This window comes from Tachyglossus aculeatus, chromosome 4 (genome assembly GCF_015852505.1).
Source record: "Tachyglossus aculeatus isolate mTacAcu1 chromosome 4, mTacAcu1.pri, whole genome shotgun sequence".
Taxonomy (NCBI): Eukaryota; Metazoa; Chordata; class Mammalia; order Monotremata; family Tachyglossidae; genus Tachyglossus; species Tachyglossus aculeatus.
In genome coordinates this window covers 125119717-125138611 of record NC_052069.1, presented here as the reverse complement: position 1 = coordinate 125138611, position 18895 = coordinate 125119717, and the positions used below count along the sequence as shown (strand labels likewise).

The 18895-nt window shown below is 46.4% G+C and overlaps 1 protein-coding gene across 1 annotated transcript in view; it reads left to right on the top strand.

Moving 5' to 3' along the window:
- The window catches only part of ZNF618 (zinc finger protein 618), a 172728-nt gene that overhangs the window by 83034 nt on the left and 70799 nt on the right, over positions 1-18895 (top strand). The window contains exons 4-5 of the mRNA XM_038745692.1: positions 16237-16301; positions 16629-16809. Coding sequence (XP_038601620.1) covers positions 16237-16301; positions 16629-16809 — 246 coding nt within the window. The remainder of the gene's footprint in view (positions 1-16236; positions 16302-16628; positions 16810-18895) is intronic.

The following is an 18895-nucleotide window of genomic DNA, read 5'->3' as shown; positions in this document are numbered from 1 at the left end:
GTGCGCAGACGAAGAAAGAGCAGATATTTTATCCTCATTTTACAGATGAGCTAACTGAGCCTCAGAGAATAATAATAATAATTAATAATAATTGTGGTATTTGTTAAACACCTGCTATGTGCCAGGCACTGTTTTAAGTGCTGGGGTGCATACAAGTAAAATTGGGTTGGACATAGCCCCTGTCCCACAGGTGTCTCACATTCTTAATCCCCATTTTACAGAAGAGGTAACTCAGGCACTGAGAAGTTAAGTGACTTGCCCGAGGTCACACAGGAGTCATATGTTGGAGCTGGGATTAGAACTTGCAGTCAGCCTGCCCCATCCTAACCTAGCTCCAGGGAGGCTAGTCTGGTGAAGAGCTCTAAGGAAGCAAAATGCCAGTTTCCCTGAAGAGTGATTACCATGCTCTGGTTGGGCCGTTCACCTCATATTTTCTTCCACCCAAGTGTCTTGGCATACTGTCGAGGGAGCAGAACCCAAAAGATGCCACCGGGGAACAGAAACTCTCGAACTCCAACACTGGCCATTGTTAAACTCCTCCTCACACCCCTTCTTGTGATGCCTAGGGCCTCTATAGCCCGGGCCAGTAATTGCTGCTATTTCCTCACTTCCGCATTCTCAATGTATAACCCAAATATTGCTTTCCTCCTAATTCTTGCATTTAATTAGGCATCCAGATAATAATGGAAGTACAAAGCAGTTATGTCACTTTGAATTAGAAGTGCAGATACTTCTAACTCTTTTATATTTTTAATACATCATTATTTTAATTATATCCATTTAAATGTATGGTTCTTGGATCTTCTCAGCACGAATCATTAGGTAGATTAGTGAAAAAGAAATCAGAATCTCTCTGCACACTGACATTCTACACTCTGTTCATTTTGCTTTCCGGTAAAGCAGATTTCTTAAGAGAGAATTATAAAAGTGTGGCGTAAGACTGGCTAAAAGCTCCCCCTTGAACCGGAATCTCCCCAGAGGTTAGTCAGTCAGTCAGTCATATTTATTGAGCATTTACTGTGTGCAGAGCACTGTAGTAAGCACTCGGGAGAGTACAATTTAACAATAGACAGACACATTCCCTGACCACAGTGCACTTAGAGTCAAGTGAAAGGATGCTGGGTGTCTGGCACTGAGTCCCAACCACTCCTGCAGGGCCCTGAATGGGAGCTGCCCTGCAGGGCAATGGGAGCATCGGGGAGAATCTGGGATTGGGCCAAACCCTATAAGTCCAGCTTCCTCTCTCTTTTCATACAAGCAAGTTCTTGTCCAGTTTCAGCCAATCCATCAGTTGTATTTCTTGAGCGCCTATGGTGTGCAGAGCTCGGGGACCCATTTTCCTGATTTCCCATCCTGTGGTCTTTCCTCTAGGCCATCTGAAGAGTCTTTGAAGATGGGGAGGGCTGGTCTGGAAGATTCGAGGTGGGAAGGAGTTTCAACCACGCACCCTCATTTCCAACTCATTTTCGTCCTTTAAAGAAAACTTCATTTTTAAAAGCTCATTTCACAACTGCTAGCCTTCTCTCTCATCAGAGGACTGTGTCTGACCTGATTATCTTGTATCTACCCTCTTGCTTAGCACAGTACTTGGCACACAGTAAGTGCTCAAGCGCTTAGTATAGTGCTCTGCACACAGTAAGCGCTCAATAAATATGATTGAATGAATGAATGCTTAAGAAATACCACAGTTGGTATTGGTCTTGCAGGGATCTGTGAACTTTCAGCTCTCATTTTCAGTTCATTGAATCATCCTCATGAGGGTGTCTGTGTTTTTATTCTTCAAGTTCAGAATACTAAGGAAGGTAATGAGCTGGTGATGATTGAATCCAAAAAGAAAGATTAAACTATAAAGAATCAACCCTCGGACCCGAACCAAGGATTCCCCTCTGAGACACGACATGCCTGGACCACACAAGCATGCATGTTTAAGTTTGTCCCCGTTTAGGTTTGGGTACGTGTTCTCCTAGTCCAAGGTTTGTGTAGTGCAAATTCCAAGGTAATTTGTAGGTATTTGTTCTGGGCAAACCATCCACCTGGGCCTGGCCACCATAAGCAGTTGCCACCTTAATCCTTGAGGGGCAAGTCCCCTTCAAAAAAATACGTGTGTCCGTACAGATCATGCTTCTCGGAGAGGTTGGTTTTAAAACACCATTTGAAAATGGTGCAAATTCGAAAGTGTGCAAAATGATCAAAAGGTGCTTAATTCATTGTTGCCGGAGGCATATGTGCATGTGTGTGTGTGTATGTGTGCACGTGCATGCTGGTGTGGGAAACATCCCAAACTGAACACTGGCAGAATTTTTGAGTCCATCCCCAGTGGGTGAGAAGCATGTGGAAGTCATTACTACAAGATACTGAGAAGTCTGAAACAAACTAGCACTCTGTGAGGGGTGTGGATAAAGATTTGATGAGAGGTTTGGAATGGGTTACTAGAGGAAAGGTTAGAGAAGCTAAAAGGCTCAAGCAGGGTATCGATTCAGTTAATAGTGCGTACTGAGTACTTGCCCCTCTCAGGGTCGCACCTGGAGCGTTTCCAGTACTCTGCCAGATTCAGCTACGGGAGAGAGGGTCAAGCAGAGGCATATCCATTCCGTTCGTAGCTTGGCCAGGGGCTAACGAGTGGAAAGCAATCTGCTACAAGTCAAAACTCACCCATGCTGGGCAGCAGTGGCATGGAAGAGAGTTGAGGGCGGAGACTCGAGTTTACTGTATGGAAGGCGGCCGTAGTAAACCACTAATGTGTTTATACCAAGAAAACTCTATGGATACACTACCAGAACAATTGCAGACAAAGAGTGGAGCATTCTGGGAATGATATGTCCGTAGTGTATCTATGGGTCGAAACGACTCGATGGCATAGAACAAGATTGAGGATTTACACTGTGCAGAGCACTGCATCAAATGCTTGGGAGTGTACAGTAGAGTTAATGGCCATGATCTTCACCCTCAAGGAGCTTACATTCTAGCAGGCAGTAGACCATGACAAACTAGTCAAGGGGTATGACAGCTCTGTTGAGGATGGACCCCGCACTCATGAGATGGACATCCTCCCTGTTCCTTCCAGTGTGTGGTTACCACTGTTGTAGACAAACCTGGTATTGCATATGTTCTCGTCAGTCAATGATATTTGTTGAGCGCTTGTTGTGTACAGAGCACTTGTACTAAGCAATTGGGAAAGCATAATACAATATAATGAGAGTACACTCAATAAATACGACTGAATGAATGAATGAATGAGTGAATGAATGCAATACAATGGAAATAGCAGACATGTTCCGTGCCCGTAAAGAACTCACAGTCTGGAGGGCTACTAGGGGCCTCATCGCTGAGGAAGAAGACAGTCAGGAAGCAGCTTTTTCTCATGTCCCTTTCCCAGGCACAGTTCATTGCCAGAGAACATTGTTGCTTGGCCCGGAATCTCTTTCTGCCTTCACCTCTCTCTGGACAATCAATCAGTCAAACAATCGTATTTATTGAGTGCTTACTGTGTGCAGAGCACTGTACTAAGCGCTTGGAAAGTACAAGTTGGCAACATATTGAGACAGTCCCTACCCAACAGTGGGCTCACAGTCTAGAAGGTCCATTCACGACAGTCCTTCTCTTGGCTCTGTTTCATGGCTTTCCTCCTTGTGTTGCCTTTGCCACATTTTCTAACAGTTGCAGTGGCATCCACTTTGGATGTGAAATCAGATTTTTCTTGATGAGCTCATAATCAGACTTGGCTTTGCTTCTGGCAGGGAATCTCATAACTCCTGTAATGGGACCCTATAGACCACTTACTAACAGGGCTTTGGTAAAGTGGAAATGCGGAGTGATGTCACCAAGAGACCATAGAGCCCAGAAACAGTGACAATCAATCAATCAGTCAGTGGTATTTATTGAGCATTTACTGTGTGCAGAATACTGTACTAGGTGCTTGGGTGCTACCCTGGGTCCATTTCATACTCCCTGGGGCTGGTTTAGAGGGACGGAGCCTCAAGGTCCTGGTGAGCCATTTTCCGCTTGAGCCAGGTGGCCTCTGGAGCTGACCATGTGGTAATCAATCGTATTTATTGAGAGCTTATGGCGTGCAGAGCCATACTAAGACCTTGAGAGAGTACAATATAACCGAATTAGTAGAAATGTTCCCTGCCCACAATGAGCTCAAAGTCTAGAGAATTGTAGCTGGTAGCAGATTGTTAGTAGCAGTATAGCCTAGTAGAAAAAACATGGGCCTGTGAGTCAGGGGACCTGGGTTCTTATCCTGGTTCTCCCATTTACCTGCTGTTTGACCTTGAAAAAGTCACTTAGCTTCTCTGTGCCTTGGTTTCCTATCTGGAAAATGGGGATAAAATACCTGATCTCCCTACCCCTTATTCTGTGAGCCCTGTCGAGACTGATTATCTTGTAACTACCCCAGCGATTAGTGCAGTGCTTGGCACATAGGAAGCCTTAACACATACCACAATCTTTATTATTATTATTATTGTTAATTATTATCAATAGTAGTATTTATTTGATTAGGACGCTCCTTTTGAGGCTGAGAATGGGACTTAATTGATTTTCATGAAAATTACCCCACTATTTATGTACACTGTGTTGCCCATTGAAAGCATCTATTTAGTATTATTTAGTATTATTTCTGGGAAAGAAAGAGGATAGTGTTTTTTCCTATGCTTTTTAGACATTCTCTTCTCCACCATCAGCCCCAGCCCCAGCAGCAGCAAGATTTCTTAAGTATCTAACTGCACGCGAGTCTATTAAAGGGGTGGTTGAAGGGTTTTGGACAGGCTCCTGGAATCCAAGCCAGACAGCCTGGACTTGGACAGGCTTAGAAAGGACCTAGGTTTGACTGGACAGACATTGAACAGATGCCATCAGGAAATCCAGTCTCTGCACTGTGAACAAGCTAAGGAGCTGATGCATGTATGAGATGGTGATAGAAGCGGGTTGCTGGGGATCATCATCATCATCATCAATCGTACTTATTGAGCGCTTACTGTGTGCAGAGCACTGTACTAAGCGCTTGGGAAGTACAAGTTGGCAACATATAGAGCCAGTCCCTACCCAGTAGTGGGCTTACAGTCTAAAAGGGGGAGACAGAGAACAAAACCAAACATACTAACAAAATAAAATAAATAGAATAGATATGTACAAGTAAAATAAATAAATAGATAAATAGAGTAATAAATATGTACAAACATATATACATATATACAGGTGCTGTGGGGAAGGGAAGGAGGTAAGATGGGGGGGATGGAGAGGGGGACAAGGGGGAGAGAAAGGAAGGGGCTCAGTCTGGGAAGGCCTCCTGGAGGAGGTGAGCTCTCAGCAGGGCCTTGAAGGGAGGAAGAGAGCTAGCCTGGCGGATGGGCAGAGGGAGGACATTCCAGGCCCGGGGGATGACGTGGGCCGGGGGTCGATGGCGGGACAGGCGAGAACGAGGTACGGTGAGGAGATTAGCAGCAGAGGAGCGGAGGGTGCGGGGTGGGCAGCAGAAGGAGAGAAGGGAGGTGAGGTAGGAGGGGGCGAGGTGATGGAGAGCCTTGAAGCCCAGGGAGAGGAGTTTCTGTCTGATGCGCAGATTGATTGGTAGCCACTGGAGATTTTTGAGGAGGGGAGTAACATGCCCAGAGCGTTTCTGGACAAAGACAATCCGGGCAGCAGCATGAAGTATGGATTGAAGTGGGGAGAGACACGAGGATCGGAGATCAGAGAGAAGGCTGATGCAGTAGTCCAGACGGGATAGGATGAGAGCTTGAACGAGCAGGGTAGCGGTATGGATGGGGAGGAAAGGGCGGATCTTGGCAATGTTGTGGAGCTGAGACCGGCAGGTTTTGGTAACGGCTTGGATGTGAGGGGTGAATGAGAGAGCGGAGTCGAGGATGACACCAAGGTTGCGGGCTTGTGAGATGGGAAGGATGGTAGTGCTGTCAACAGAGATGGGAAAGTCAGGGAGAGGGCAGGGTTTGGGAGGGAAGACAAGGAGTTCAGTTGGGGATGGTGATTGGACACAACGGGGTGACCAGAAGTCTGCCACTTCATTTTCAATTTGACCAGGAAGGATTCCTGAGGGAGGTGGGATTTCAGGAGTTGTCAGGATGATGAAGAGGGCGGGACTAAGAGGAGATGGAGAGTGGGCCAGGAGGGATCTGGGCACCCAGTGTGATTGTGAAAAGGAAACAGTGATGGGGAGTTTGCTGCATTTCATTCCTTGCAGTTTCATTCCTTGTCAATGGGTGAAGTCAGAAGCAGCATGGCCTAGTAGAAAGGGCACAGGACTGGGAATCAGGAGTCCCAAGTCCTTATCCAAGCTCTGCCACTTGCCCATGCTGTGACCTTGGACAAGTCACTTAACTTTTTTGGGCCTCAGTTTCCTCATCTAAAAAATGGGCTTAAGATACTTGCCCTTCCCATCTCTTGGACTGAATTCTGTCTTGTTCCAGGACTGTGTCTACCCAAGCTCTCAGTACAGTGCTTGGCATAAAGTTAGTGGTTAACAGATACAAAAGATATCATCAATCATCATTATTACTGCTAGTGGAGACCACTGATGGGTCCATTTTCTGGCCATGCCATACCAACCCATCTAATACAGAGAATTTTGGATGGAGGACTGCCATCCCATCATTTAATGTTCCTCCCTGCCACTAAATGTCTTACATATAATCTAAATCTTGCATGCTACTGCATCTTCTTCAGTTCTAGTCTCAGAGCAGATGGAGACCACTTTGTGATGATCCCTGCTACAGTAACCTTAGAAAGTCTTGCAGCTAGACCTTTGCAGATTTTTCAGCAGGCTGTCAGCCTGAATTTCTATAACCTCCCAACCTGGCTGCATGGCTCCTCTCTGAGAGCCCTTTCAGAGCTTTCCTGTCCCTTATTGTTGGTGCCCAGAGTATGATCTCCACCTCTAGTAAGGCATTGAACAGTGCTGATGCTGTGGAGATGATCGATCAATTAATCAAACAATGGAATTGAGTGCTTACTATTTGCAGAGCCATCTTCTGATATCTCAACTAGGGATCATTTTCCTGTTCCTTCATGTCTGATGCCATCTGCATGTACCAGATCTTTTGGCTGCTTCTTTCGTGAGCCTGTATTGCACCCTCCCCACTTCATTTCCTTAGCTTGGCCCACCCACTACCCCAAGACAATATTCCAAGGGGGTCTTTGCAGTCTAGCATCCTGTAAAGGGCCCAGAAGTCAGGGCTTCTCCCAAGAAATTGGCAGTTCAGGAATGAGAAACACTGTGGTTGACCTAGGAGCCTGGGGACCGGAGTCCTTACTGGCATTTACTGAGCACTGTTTGGTTGCAGGACACTTTACTAAGCACAGTTTGTAGACATGATCCTTGTCCTCAAGGAGTTTACAATATATAGTAACCCAAAGTGGAGATTAGAGGTGATCCATCTAGAGTAGATACATGCAAATCCCAAGGAATTAAGATAGGCAGAGCCTATCTTTCGTACATTTCTTATAGGCTCTCTGATTTCCTTTGGACCTGATAGCCTGAGTTATCTAGCAGGGTTTCTTTATTCCATGTCCCTTCTGCCTTTGGGCCAGGAGTGGTTCCAGTGGCTTCTCTGTAATGGCTGGGACATCTTGAGGGCTGATTGCTTGGAGGCTTATGCTCCATACTTCCTCCCACTTCATATCTGATAGACCATTACCGTCCATATTTTCAGAGCTCTACGAAACTCATATCCCCTTCACGAAGCCTTTCTTAACTCACGTCTCATCCCCACACCCCATTTTCTCTCCCTTCTCATTCATTCAATCATATTTATTAAGTGCTTACTGTGTGCAGAGCACTATACTAAGCGCTTGGGAAAGTATAATACAACAGTAAACATTGACATTCCCTGCCCAAAATGAGCTCACAGTCTAGGGAGGGGAGACAGATGTGAATACAAATAATTATAATTACAGATATGTACATAAGCTCTATGGGGCTGCAAGGTGGGGAAGAACAAAGAGTGCAAATCAAGGTGACACAGAAGGGAGTGGGAGATGAGGAAAAGTTGGCCTTAGTCTGGGAAGGCCTCTTGGAGGAGTTGTGCCTTCAGTAAGACTTTTAAGAGGAGAGAGTAATTGTCTGTCGTATTTGAGGAAGTAGGGCATTCCAGGCCAGAGGCAGGATGTGGGCCAGGGGTTGGTGGCAAGACAGGCAAGATCAAGGCACAGTAAGAAGGTTAGCACTAGAGGAGTGAAGTATGCGGGCTGGGTTGTAGAAGGAGAGAAGCAAGGTGAGGTAGGAGGGTGCAATGTGATGGAGTGCTTTAAAGCCAATGGTGAGGAGTTTTTGTTCGATGTGGACGTGGATGGGCAACCACTGGAGATTTTTGAGGAGGGGGGTGACGTGCCCTGAATGTTTTTGTAGAAAGATGATCTGGGCAGCAGAGTGAACACATTAGGGTCGATATACCCTGACCTCTTTGATACTCACCCCTGTCCAATTGCCCTTATGAACATATTCTTACATTCTGCCTTTTACCCTGTCTGTAACAGATTTTAATGTTTGTCTTCCCGTCTAAACTATCAGCTCCTTGCAGGCAAAGATTCTGTCTTTCAACCCTGTTGTATTGTATTCCAGTAGGTGCTTAGGAATATTCAGAAACCAGTGTTGCCTAGTGGAAAGAGCCCAGGCCTGGGAGTTGGAGAACCTAGGTTCTAATAACTGCTCTCCCCTTTGTCTGTTGTGTGACCTTAGGCAAGTCACTTAACTTATTTGGGCCTCAGTTACCTTATCTGTAAAATGAGGATTAAGATTGTGAGCCATATGTGGGACATGGATTCTGTCCACCCCCATTATTTTGTCTACCCCAGTGCTTACTACAGTGGCTGTCACATAGTAAGCGCTTAACAAATACCATTAAAGAAAAGAAAGCCTAAAATAAAGCAGATTTTGCCCACCAGGAGATGCAAACCCAGAAAAATAACAAGCTTTAGACATAATAATAATAATGGCATTTATTAAGCGCTTACTATGTGCAAATCATTGTTCAGATCAAAATGATCTTCCCCTTCCTCATCTGTGGTAGAAGCATCAGAACACTGAGCTTCGCTCAGGGCCACACTCTGCCCTCTCATGAATATGGGGAGAGCTTGGGCCCCGAGAAAGTGAGGTGCTGTTTCTGGAAAGGGGGGCCCTCTGAACTTCAAAGTCTTAAAAATGGAGGACTCGAGTGGCACTGTCTACTCTCCCTGCCCTCTGGAGTCATCCAGGAGTTGGTCTCAGAGAGCGGTGTGCTAGTTATCCTCCTGGACATCTGTTGGCTCACCTCTAACTTTTCCCCTATTCTACTGGCTTCTCCAGATTCTATTTCCATCGTTGGCTGCATGACTTTCTGTGGGAGCAGATTCCAAAAGAAGCAGTGTGGCTTAATGGAAAGTGTGCAGGCCTGCAAGGCAGAAGACCTGGGCCTGCCACTTGCTTGCTGTGTGACCATGGGCAAGCCATTTCATTTCTCTAGGCCTCAGTTCCTCACCTGTAAAAATTTTCTCTCAGCGGTAAGCTCACCTCTAGACTAAGCTGGTTGTGGATAGGGAACATGTCTATCAACTCCATTCTCCCAAGTGCTTAGTACAGTGCTCTGCACATAATAAGCACTCAGTATATACCATTGATTGGTAAAATGAGGATTCAATCAATACCTGTTCTCCCTCCACCTTAGACTTTGAGTGTCATGTAGGACCAGGGTTGTGTCCAACCTGATTATCTTGTATCTACCTCAGCGCTTAGAACAATGCTTGACGCATAATCAAGGCTTAACAACAACTACTATTATTACTATAATAATAATAATAATGTTGGTATTTGTTAAGCACTTATTATGTGCCAAGCACTGTTCTAAGCGCTGGGGGGAACAAGGTAATCAAGGTTGTCCCACATGGGCTCACAGTCTTAATCCCCATTTTCCAGATGAGGGAACTGAGGCACAGAGAAGTTAAGTGACTTGCCCAAAGTCACACAGCTGATAGATGGTGGAGTCGGAACTAGAACCCATGACCTCCGACTCCCAAGCCCATGCTTATTCTGCTGAGCCACACTGCTATGTGCTTACCTGCTTGCTGGAGGAAGAAGTTTTTCCTTTGGTTTAATTTGAACTCACCACCCTCAAGTACAACTGGTTGCCTGTGACCCTAGCCCTGTAGGACTTTGATGAAGAACAATTCCATGCTTTCCTTGTCCACTCCCTATTTTACCTTAATATTCCCTCCCCAGCCAGCATCTTTCCAGCATCACTCTGTCCTGAAGAGGAGCAGCATGGCCTAGTAGATAGACCATGGGCCTGGAAGTCAGCAGGACCTGGGTTCTAATCCTGGCTCCTCCACTTGTCTGTTGTGTGATTTTGGGCAAGTCACTTCACTTCTCTGTGCCTCAGTTACCTCATATGTAAAATGAGAATTAGGACTGGAAACCCTATGTGGGACGGGGACTGTGTCCAACCCAGTTACCTAGTATCTATCCTAGCGCTTAATGCAGTGCCTGGCACAGGTAAATGCATAACAAATACCACAATTATTATTACTACCTTGGTTGGCCTGTCTCTCACTTCTCAGGCCCATTTATAAGGCCATTGGCAAAGGAGCCGTGATTTTTGCTTCTAATTTTCCGACCATGCCCCGACTCCCCTGCATAATTGTTGCTTAAGCAGCACACTATAAATGTCCCAAAGCACCATGTTCCCAGGGAGAAGTTGGAACATAAATACAGGCTAAGGAGACCCCTCCCCGAGGTCCTCTCTCCACAGGGAAGCCGATTCTGAGGCTGTCTTTGTACTGAGGCATGGCAGCCCTCCAGGAGGCTCCTGGGCTGCCAGCTGTCCCCAAGTTTGGGTGGGTGGCATTTAGCCGAGTAATGGTGCATTTCCACTGTTCCTCTGAGCTGGGCGGAAAATCGCACTCTAACTCTGGGGTGTAATTTGTGTGGTTTATAGCTTTGATTACTGCTAAAATGCTTTCCATTACTGTTGCTTTAATCTTATTGGGCCTCTGTAATTTTTGTTTAAGAGTGGATTTTAGGAGAACAAGGCCCAGTTACTGCTGTTTGCTAGCAAGCCCCCCTTCCGTGGCCAGAATGTGTCTGCGGAGCTTGGGCACAGTTAAATATGGCTGATGGCTCTTCCTTCCCTGGGTTGTGTGGCCCTGAATGCGTTCACCCCCTTGCTGGAGGAAGAAGTTTTTCCTTTGGTTTGATTTGAACCATCTTCTTCTAGCCCTTAGAATCATCCTGGATGGCCATTGGTGAAAACAAAGTCCTGGAGAAACCTGGGCAGGCTGTCAATTTGGGCCTGGCCTGAGCCAAGCCATGGAAGAGGTAGCTAAGGCAAGTTAGGGCCCAGAGTTAGGAGCCTGGAGCGTGTTTCCCGGGGCAGGGAGGGGAGAGGCTGCTGTGCATGTGAGAGTGTCCACAGAGCTGATGGACACCCCCATTCCCACAGTCAAGGGGACAGACACATGTGACTTGTGTCCAGGGTGGTAGGAGCCCCAAAGTGTGACCAGTCCTTTTCCAGTAGACAAGGCTTATGCTCCCCAAGAGGAAGCAGTGTGGTCTAGTGGATAGGGCACAGCCTGGGAGTCAGAAGGACCTAGGTTCTAATCCTGGCTCCATCACATGTCGGCTTTATGACCTTGAGCAAGTCACTGTACTTCTTTGGGCCTCATTTCCCTCATCTGTAAAATGGAGATTAAGACTGTGAGCCTTACGTGGGATAGGAACTATGAACAACTCAGTTACCTTGTATCTACCCCAGTTTCTAGCACAGCACTTGGTACATAGTAAGTGCTTAGGAAATACTATTATTATTGTTATTATTATCATCATCCAGCACCACTCAACACCATCTTTTGCCTGACACTGGGGGTTGGAGCCAGGACCCTTCCTTGCCCTGCTAGGGCTTAGCTTTGAACTGGTTTGGCCTTGGGGCCCAGGTGGCTCTCTAATGCTTCTTAGTGACCACAGTTCTTCTGTCCAACGGCCTAGGCAGTCTAAAGGGTCAGTCAATCAATGGTATTTATTGAGCACTTACTATGTGCAGAGCACAGTACTAGGTGCATAGAGGAGGCAGGCTGGCTTGGATGGGCAGCCCTCATCCCCACAGGTCACAGTAAAACCCTGACACATCAGTAGAGCCTGAACTGTCCATGCAGAGAGCTGTAAGGGCAGACCCCTGCTTTATCCATTCCCTCCACCCCCTGCCCCATCCCTCTTTCTTGTTGTTTGATCTTGGGCTAGTCACTTAACTACAATTCTTTTTATTTATATTGATGCCTGTTTACTTGTTTTGATGTCTGTCACCCCACTTCTAGGCTGTAAGTCTGCTTTGGGCAGGGGTTGTCTCTCTTTATTACTGAATTATACTTTCCAAGCACTTAGTACAGTACTCTACACACAGTAAGCACTCAATAAATATGATTGAATGAATGAATTTACTCTGGGCCTCAGTTTCCTCATCTGTAAAATAGGGATTCAATTCATAATAGTAATAATAATAGTGGCATTTGTTAAGTATAAGCATATGTGCCAGGCACATTCTAAGTTCTGGGGTGCATACAAACAAATTGGGTTGGACACAGTCCCTGTCCCATATTGAGCTCACAGCCTTAATCCCCATTTTTTTTTTACAAACGACGTAATTGAGGTCCAGAGAAGTGAAGTGACTTGCCCCAGGTCACACAACAGACAAGTGTCAGAACTGGGATTGTACATTTATATCCTATTTATTTTATTTTGTTGGTATGTTTGGTTCTGTTCTCTGTCTCCCCCTTTTAGACTATGAGCCCACTGTTGGGTAGGGACTGTCTCTATGTGTTGCCAATTTGTACTTCCCAAGCGCTTAGTACAGTGCTCTGCACATAGTATGCGCTCAATAAATACGATTGATTGATTGATTGTTTGGGATTAGAACCAGGTCCCTCTGACTCCCAGGCCCCTGCTCTATCCATTAGGCAACCCTGCTCCCACTTACAGGGACATTCCATGTCCCTGTTAATCCAACCTGATTAACTTGTATGTACGCCAGCACTTAGAACTCTGCTTGACACAGAGTAAGCACTTAAATGCCACAATAATAATAATGATAATCCTCCATCTCCTCTCCATCAAGGTGTCCTGGACACTCTCACAGGAAGTATTCTGGAACATGTTGGCTGTAGTGTAGAGTTACCCACAGCTGCTGGGAACTGTGCAGTCTGCTACTTCCATAATATCTACCAGTTCCTGTACCTGGGTTGGTTCTCCATAGATTGGTACTGCTGTTTGCCAAATACAATATTCTGACTCAGTTGGACACAGCCGAGTGACGACAGAAGCCGGCTCCAACACTGGGTTTTGGTCTCAAGGAGCAGTGACCAAACTCCTCTCCATTGATAGGTCAAGGATTAGCCAGTGAGCATCTATCAGACCTGGATAATAATAATAATAATAATAGTGATGGTATTTATTTAGTTCCTACTGTGTGCTAACCACTGAGATATACACAAGATAATAAGATCACCCAATCCCTGTCCCACATGGGACTTGCAGTCTAAAGAGGGAAGAGGAGAACTGGTATTTATCCCCGTTTTATAGGTGAGGAAACAGTCCCAGAGAAGTTACACTGTGAGCCCATTGTTGGGTAGAGACCGTCTATATGTTGTCAATTTGTACTTCCCAAGCACTTACTACAGTGCTCTGTGCACAGTAAGCGCTCAATAAATACGACTGAATGAATGAAAATTAAGTAATTTGTACAGGGTCCTATAGCAGGCCGGTGGGATTAGAAACTTTGTCTCGACTCACAGTTATGTTTTCCATCCAGTAGGTCATGTTGCTTCCCATACATACTGGGCAGCCTGAGTTACTGAAGCAGATGTCAGCGGCGGAACAACAAAAATAGTAATTCATGATATTTTTCAAGTGCTTAGTATGGAACCAGCATTATGATAGATATAAGATAATCAGTTTGGAATCACTCCATACTCCAACATGGGGATTCCAGTCTTATTCCCCATTTTACAAATGAGGTAACTGAGACCCAGAGCAGTTAAGTGCCTTGCCCAAGGTCCCACAACTAGTAGAGCAGGGATTAGAATGCAGGTCTCCTGAGTCCCAGGCCCTTGCTCTGTCCACTAGGCCCCGCTCCTTCTATACCTACCTTGGCTCTGATCTTCTTTATTAAATCCAGGGGCTCCATGGGGGAGCCCCCAGATTGCAGGTCAGGAAGGGATCACGAGTGGGTTGACGTCTCACGGGACAACTGTTGTCTGCTGTTCCAGGCGGTGCTTGGCTTCAGTGCCTGGGGACTCTCCCCCTCTAGACTGTAAGCTCATGTGGGAAGGGACCTTGCCTGCTATGTTGTTTTAATGTACTCTTTCATGTGCTTAGTACAGTACTTTGCACACAGTTAGTGCCAATAAACATGATTGACTGACTGACTGCATACCACATGTGTGAGAGGACATGTGCTATTGGTTTCACTTGGCTCTCATGAAACAATGTGCAGGGACTGTTCCCAGGGGGGAACATTTCAGGGCAAAGTGGCTTAAAATGAAAATTGTGCCACACAAATGGACAAACAAAGCAAAGCCTGGCCCAGCCCACATGAAACAGTGCTTAGAGTATGACTTTATTGAGCACTCCCAGAGAAGGCAGGGTTGCCACCTTACAGATGGTATATTTTGCAACACAGCTGTGAGTAACAAATTTCCAATCAGGAGAGAGAGAGAAAGAGAGAGAGAGAGAGAGAGAGAGAGAGAGAGAGAGAGAGAGAGAGAGAGAGAGAGAGAGAGAGAGAAAGAAAGAGAGAGAGAGTGTGCGCGCTCGCACATGTGCGCTTATAGGCAAGGAGAGCAGCTTGAGCTCCCCACCACCAGGGCTGGGCCATTTGAGGTCTTGCGGCTGCAGGCCGCCATCTCTTGTGGTGTTACAACCTGCCCTGCTACTCATTCAGTACTCTCTCTCTCTCCCTCCTACCTATCTTCGTTCCTTTCCCACCAGAACCCAGCCTGCATGCTTTGCTCGTCTCAAGGCAACATACTCAGAGGCCTCTATCTCACTCTCTTGCTCACGCCCACCCTCCTGCCTGGAACTCCCTCCCCAACACATCCCACAGACCACTGTTCTTTCCATCTTCAAAGCCCTACTTAAATCACATCTACTTCAGGAAGCCTTCCCTAACTAATCTCTCATCCCTCCATCCTTATTTCCCTCCCTTCTGCATCACCTAGGCACTTAAGTCCCTACCCACTAACCACTTAAGTACTCACCCCACCCCCACCCTCCATAGCACTTATCCTTACACTCTGTTGGGGACCAGAGGATTGGTGAAGCACAAAGTTTGGCTTTTATAAATATTGGGTACTTTTCTGGTTCAGTCAATCTCAGGGGTACGTGCAGTGCACTGTACTAAGTGTTTGGAGAGTACAATACAGCAAGTCGTTGGACATGTCCCCTGCCCAAAAGGAACTGAAAGTCTAGAGGGGGAGACAGACAATAAGGTAAATTAACAATTGGTACATAAACACTTTAATCAAGTGCTTAAAGGGTACAGATCTAAGTGCATAAATAACACTGATGGGCGAGGGAGTAGGGGGAAAGAGGGTTTAATCAGGGAAGCCCTCTTGTAGAAGATGTGATTTTAATAAGGCTCTGAATATGGGGACAGTGGTGGGCTGTTGTATATCGAGGCAATGGGAGTTCCAAGTCAGAAGGAAGATATGGGCAAGGGCTCAGTAGTAAGATAGATGAGATCAAGACACACTGAGCAAGTTGATGCTAGAGGAGCGAAGTGTGTGGACAGGGCTCTAGTAGGAAATCAGTGAAGTAGGTAAGCCAGTGCCAGAGGATCCACTACTAGAACAATTGCAAATGGAGGTGGGGTGTTCTGGAAGAGATGTGTTCATGGAGTCACTATGGGTCAGAAACAACTCGATGGCATAAGATAAGACAAGAAGGAGTCTCTGATGCTGGGGATTGGAACAGGAAAGTTGAGGTTAGTTTTGATGTTAAAAACTAGTTATTTTTCTTTGTTTAAGGGGGAAAGCAGATTGTAGACTCCTTGTGGGTAGGGGCTGTCTTTAATGTATATGGATTTTATAATTATTCCCAAACACCTAGTGATCTGCTCCCATAAGGCATTCATGCACTGTAGTAATAATAATAAATATAATGACAATAATGAATGCCATATGTCTCCCGTTGATCAAGGAGAAACAGCAGTGAATCAGATCTGATCAGATCTGGGTATCAGAACTCCTTGTTTCTGGTTGCAGTTCTTCTGGCTGGGATGAGGCCATCGGTGGTGAAGGGTTTTGACCAAATATCCACCAAGAGCACAGTGAGTGGTGGACAGGCCCAATGGGAATCTTGAAATCTAATGTGGATGGCAGAGACCACAACTGATCCCATGGCAATTGCCAGCTGGATCATGGTGTCATTCTAGAGCATCGGCTCTAAGCTGAGCTTACTTCAGCCATAAGTGGGTCCTAGGTGTGCACCGCACAGTCAGTCCATCAGTTAGTTGTATTTATTGAGTGCTTACTGTGTGCAGATCACTGTACTAAGACCTTGGGAGAGTACAGTACAATAAACAGACACATTCCCTGCCCACACTGAGCTTACAGTCTATTGCACTGGGCCCCAGCCCACATATTCCCTCTTACAGTCGGAGTCCCAGCAGGACCAAGAAAGTGTAAGTGGCACAGCAAAAACCACCAGTGCTATGATCAGTTCCTTTACAGGGTACAATCAAGGCTTGTCCATTGTTCCTGCCAGGAGTCTCCTGCCAGGAGACTTGATCGTCGTCATCCAGATTATCATCAACACCACCTTCCAGCTCTTAGGCAGTATTATATTGATGTGGGCATATAATTAATATTGTTTGGATTTATGTTCGACTTAACTGGAAAGCTGTTCTCTTTTGTGGTCACCCAGGCCGTGGGTTGAGAGGGAGTAGTACCTAAAAGTGGAAAGGACCAGAGTAATGGATGTGTAAGGGATGTAATTCTATTCAAGTCTTTCTGTAGCCATATTTTGGGTTAGGAGATGAGGCTACTGGTGGCAAGAGATTTTCAGTGTGTGACCCACACTGAGTGGGCAGGCAGTACATACTGCTTCTTATACTAATTACTTTTATTGGTCTGAAACTTTTTTTTCTAATGGTATTTGCCAGGCACCATCCTTAGTGTTGGAGAGGAACCAGACAAGCAGGTTGAACACAGGCCATGTTCCACCTGGGGCTCACAGTCTTTATCTCCATTTTACAGGGGAAGTAACTGAAGCACAGAGAAGTGCTCTTCACGAGTAAGAGTTCAATAAATTCTGATTGATTGATGGATTGATTGATCAGTCTTCAGAAAATCAGGGCCTTTTGCCCCTCAGCAGGCTTCTAACAGCCACAGGCATGGCAATAGATCGATGGAAGTTTTTCAGGGTCTAGTTAAAGCTTTTCAGATGGTGATGTGCATTGGCCTCTGGGCAGCGTGGCCTGGCTGCAGGCTGGCACAGACTGAGCAAGGCGGGCAGGGGTGATTGGAGCATGGGCAGTTGAACCAGGCAGTCCGGGTGTCTCAAGTACCAGCTCTTCTGCTGAATTTGGGTGAATTCCTATAATAGTAATTGTGGTATTTGTAAAAAGTTTACTATGTCTCAAACACCATACTAAACTCTCGGGTAAATATAAGACAGTCAGGTCCCATGTGGAGCCACAGTCCCAAATGGAGCTTGTAGTTTAAGGGGGAGGGAGAGCTCAGATTAGAACCCAGGTCCTCTAACTCCCATGCCTGTGCTCTTTCTTCTAGGCCATGCTGCTCCACAACATGGAGACTGTTCCCCGCAGTGAACACCAGGGCCCCTTGTGTGTTGTCTCTGTATTCTAGGGGTCAGATCACTCTGGACAGACTGCATTGCTTTGCTGGGGTTAATGTCTTGCATTTGGGAGATGTGGAAGTTCAGTCTCCCCTGTAAACTGTGAGCCCCATGTGAGGCAGGGACTGTGCCCAAGCTGATTGTCTTGTATCTCCTCCTGCACTTAGCACAGTGCTGGGCGCACAGCAAGTGCTTAACAAATACCACAATTATTATTGTCCACCATTATCATCATCATCCTATCATTATTAAAATAGAGAGGACGATGATGGCCATGGGGTCAATTTAGTAGACTGTCACCTGTGGGTTATCCAGTCCAGGATTCAGTGTCTATGGGTTGAGACCTGCCCCGTCCACCCTACCCACCCATTCCAGGGCTGGGCTAGGCTACTTCCTCCAGAATTGACAGTGTGAATGACCCACAGTAGGCAAAGGACATTGGCATCTGTCTTTCGACATCTTCCCTTAGACTAGGAGCCCCATGTGGGACAGGAACTCGGCCTGACCTGATTATCTTGTATCTCCCCATATGATGAGTACACTGCTTGGCACCAAGTAAGCACTTATCAAGTTCTGCTGTGATTAGGATTATCACTGCACTCTAGACTGTATCGTGAGGATTTTCCCATGCCCCAGAAATTCCCCCCGCAACAGCATGGTTTCACCCACAACATGGGATCACCCCATGGATGTAGTAAAGGTGGTTTTGCCATTCCTCTAACAGTGATTCCACCCGGCCCTTGGGATCTGCACCAGGGGATTCTAATATGGAGTGATCCTAAGAGTGGGCAGGTCTCCTGGCCCTTCTGTCCCCTCCCCGTAGTCCTGAGAACCCTGGAGATGCCGATCCCTTCTGAGGCTTTGTACCTTAAGGTGCTTTTCCCTGGCCAGAGAGGTCACTACAGTAACATCACATCTAGAATGATGACTGGAGCCTCAGTGTCTCCAGGGCGCTCAGAGCCATGCTGGGGTCCCCAGGCCCAGGCTTAGCTCACGGTCATGTGGTCAAGCACTCTAGCCCTGGCAGGGGAGACCAGCCAGCGTAGTTCCAACCAGATCTCAGGG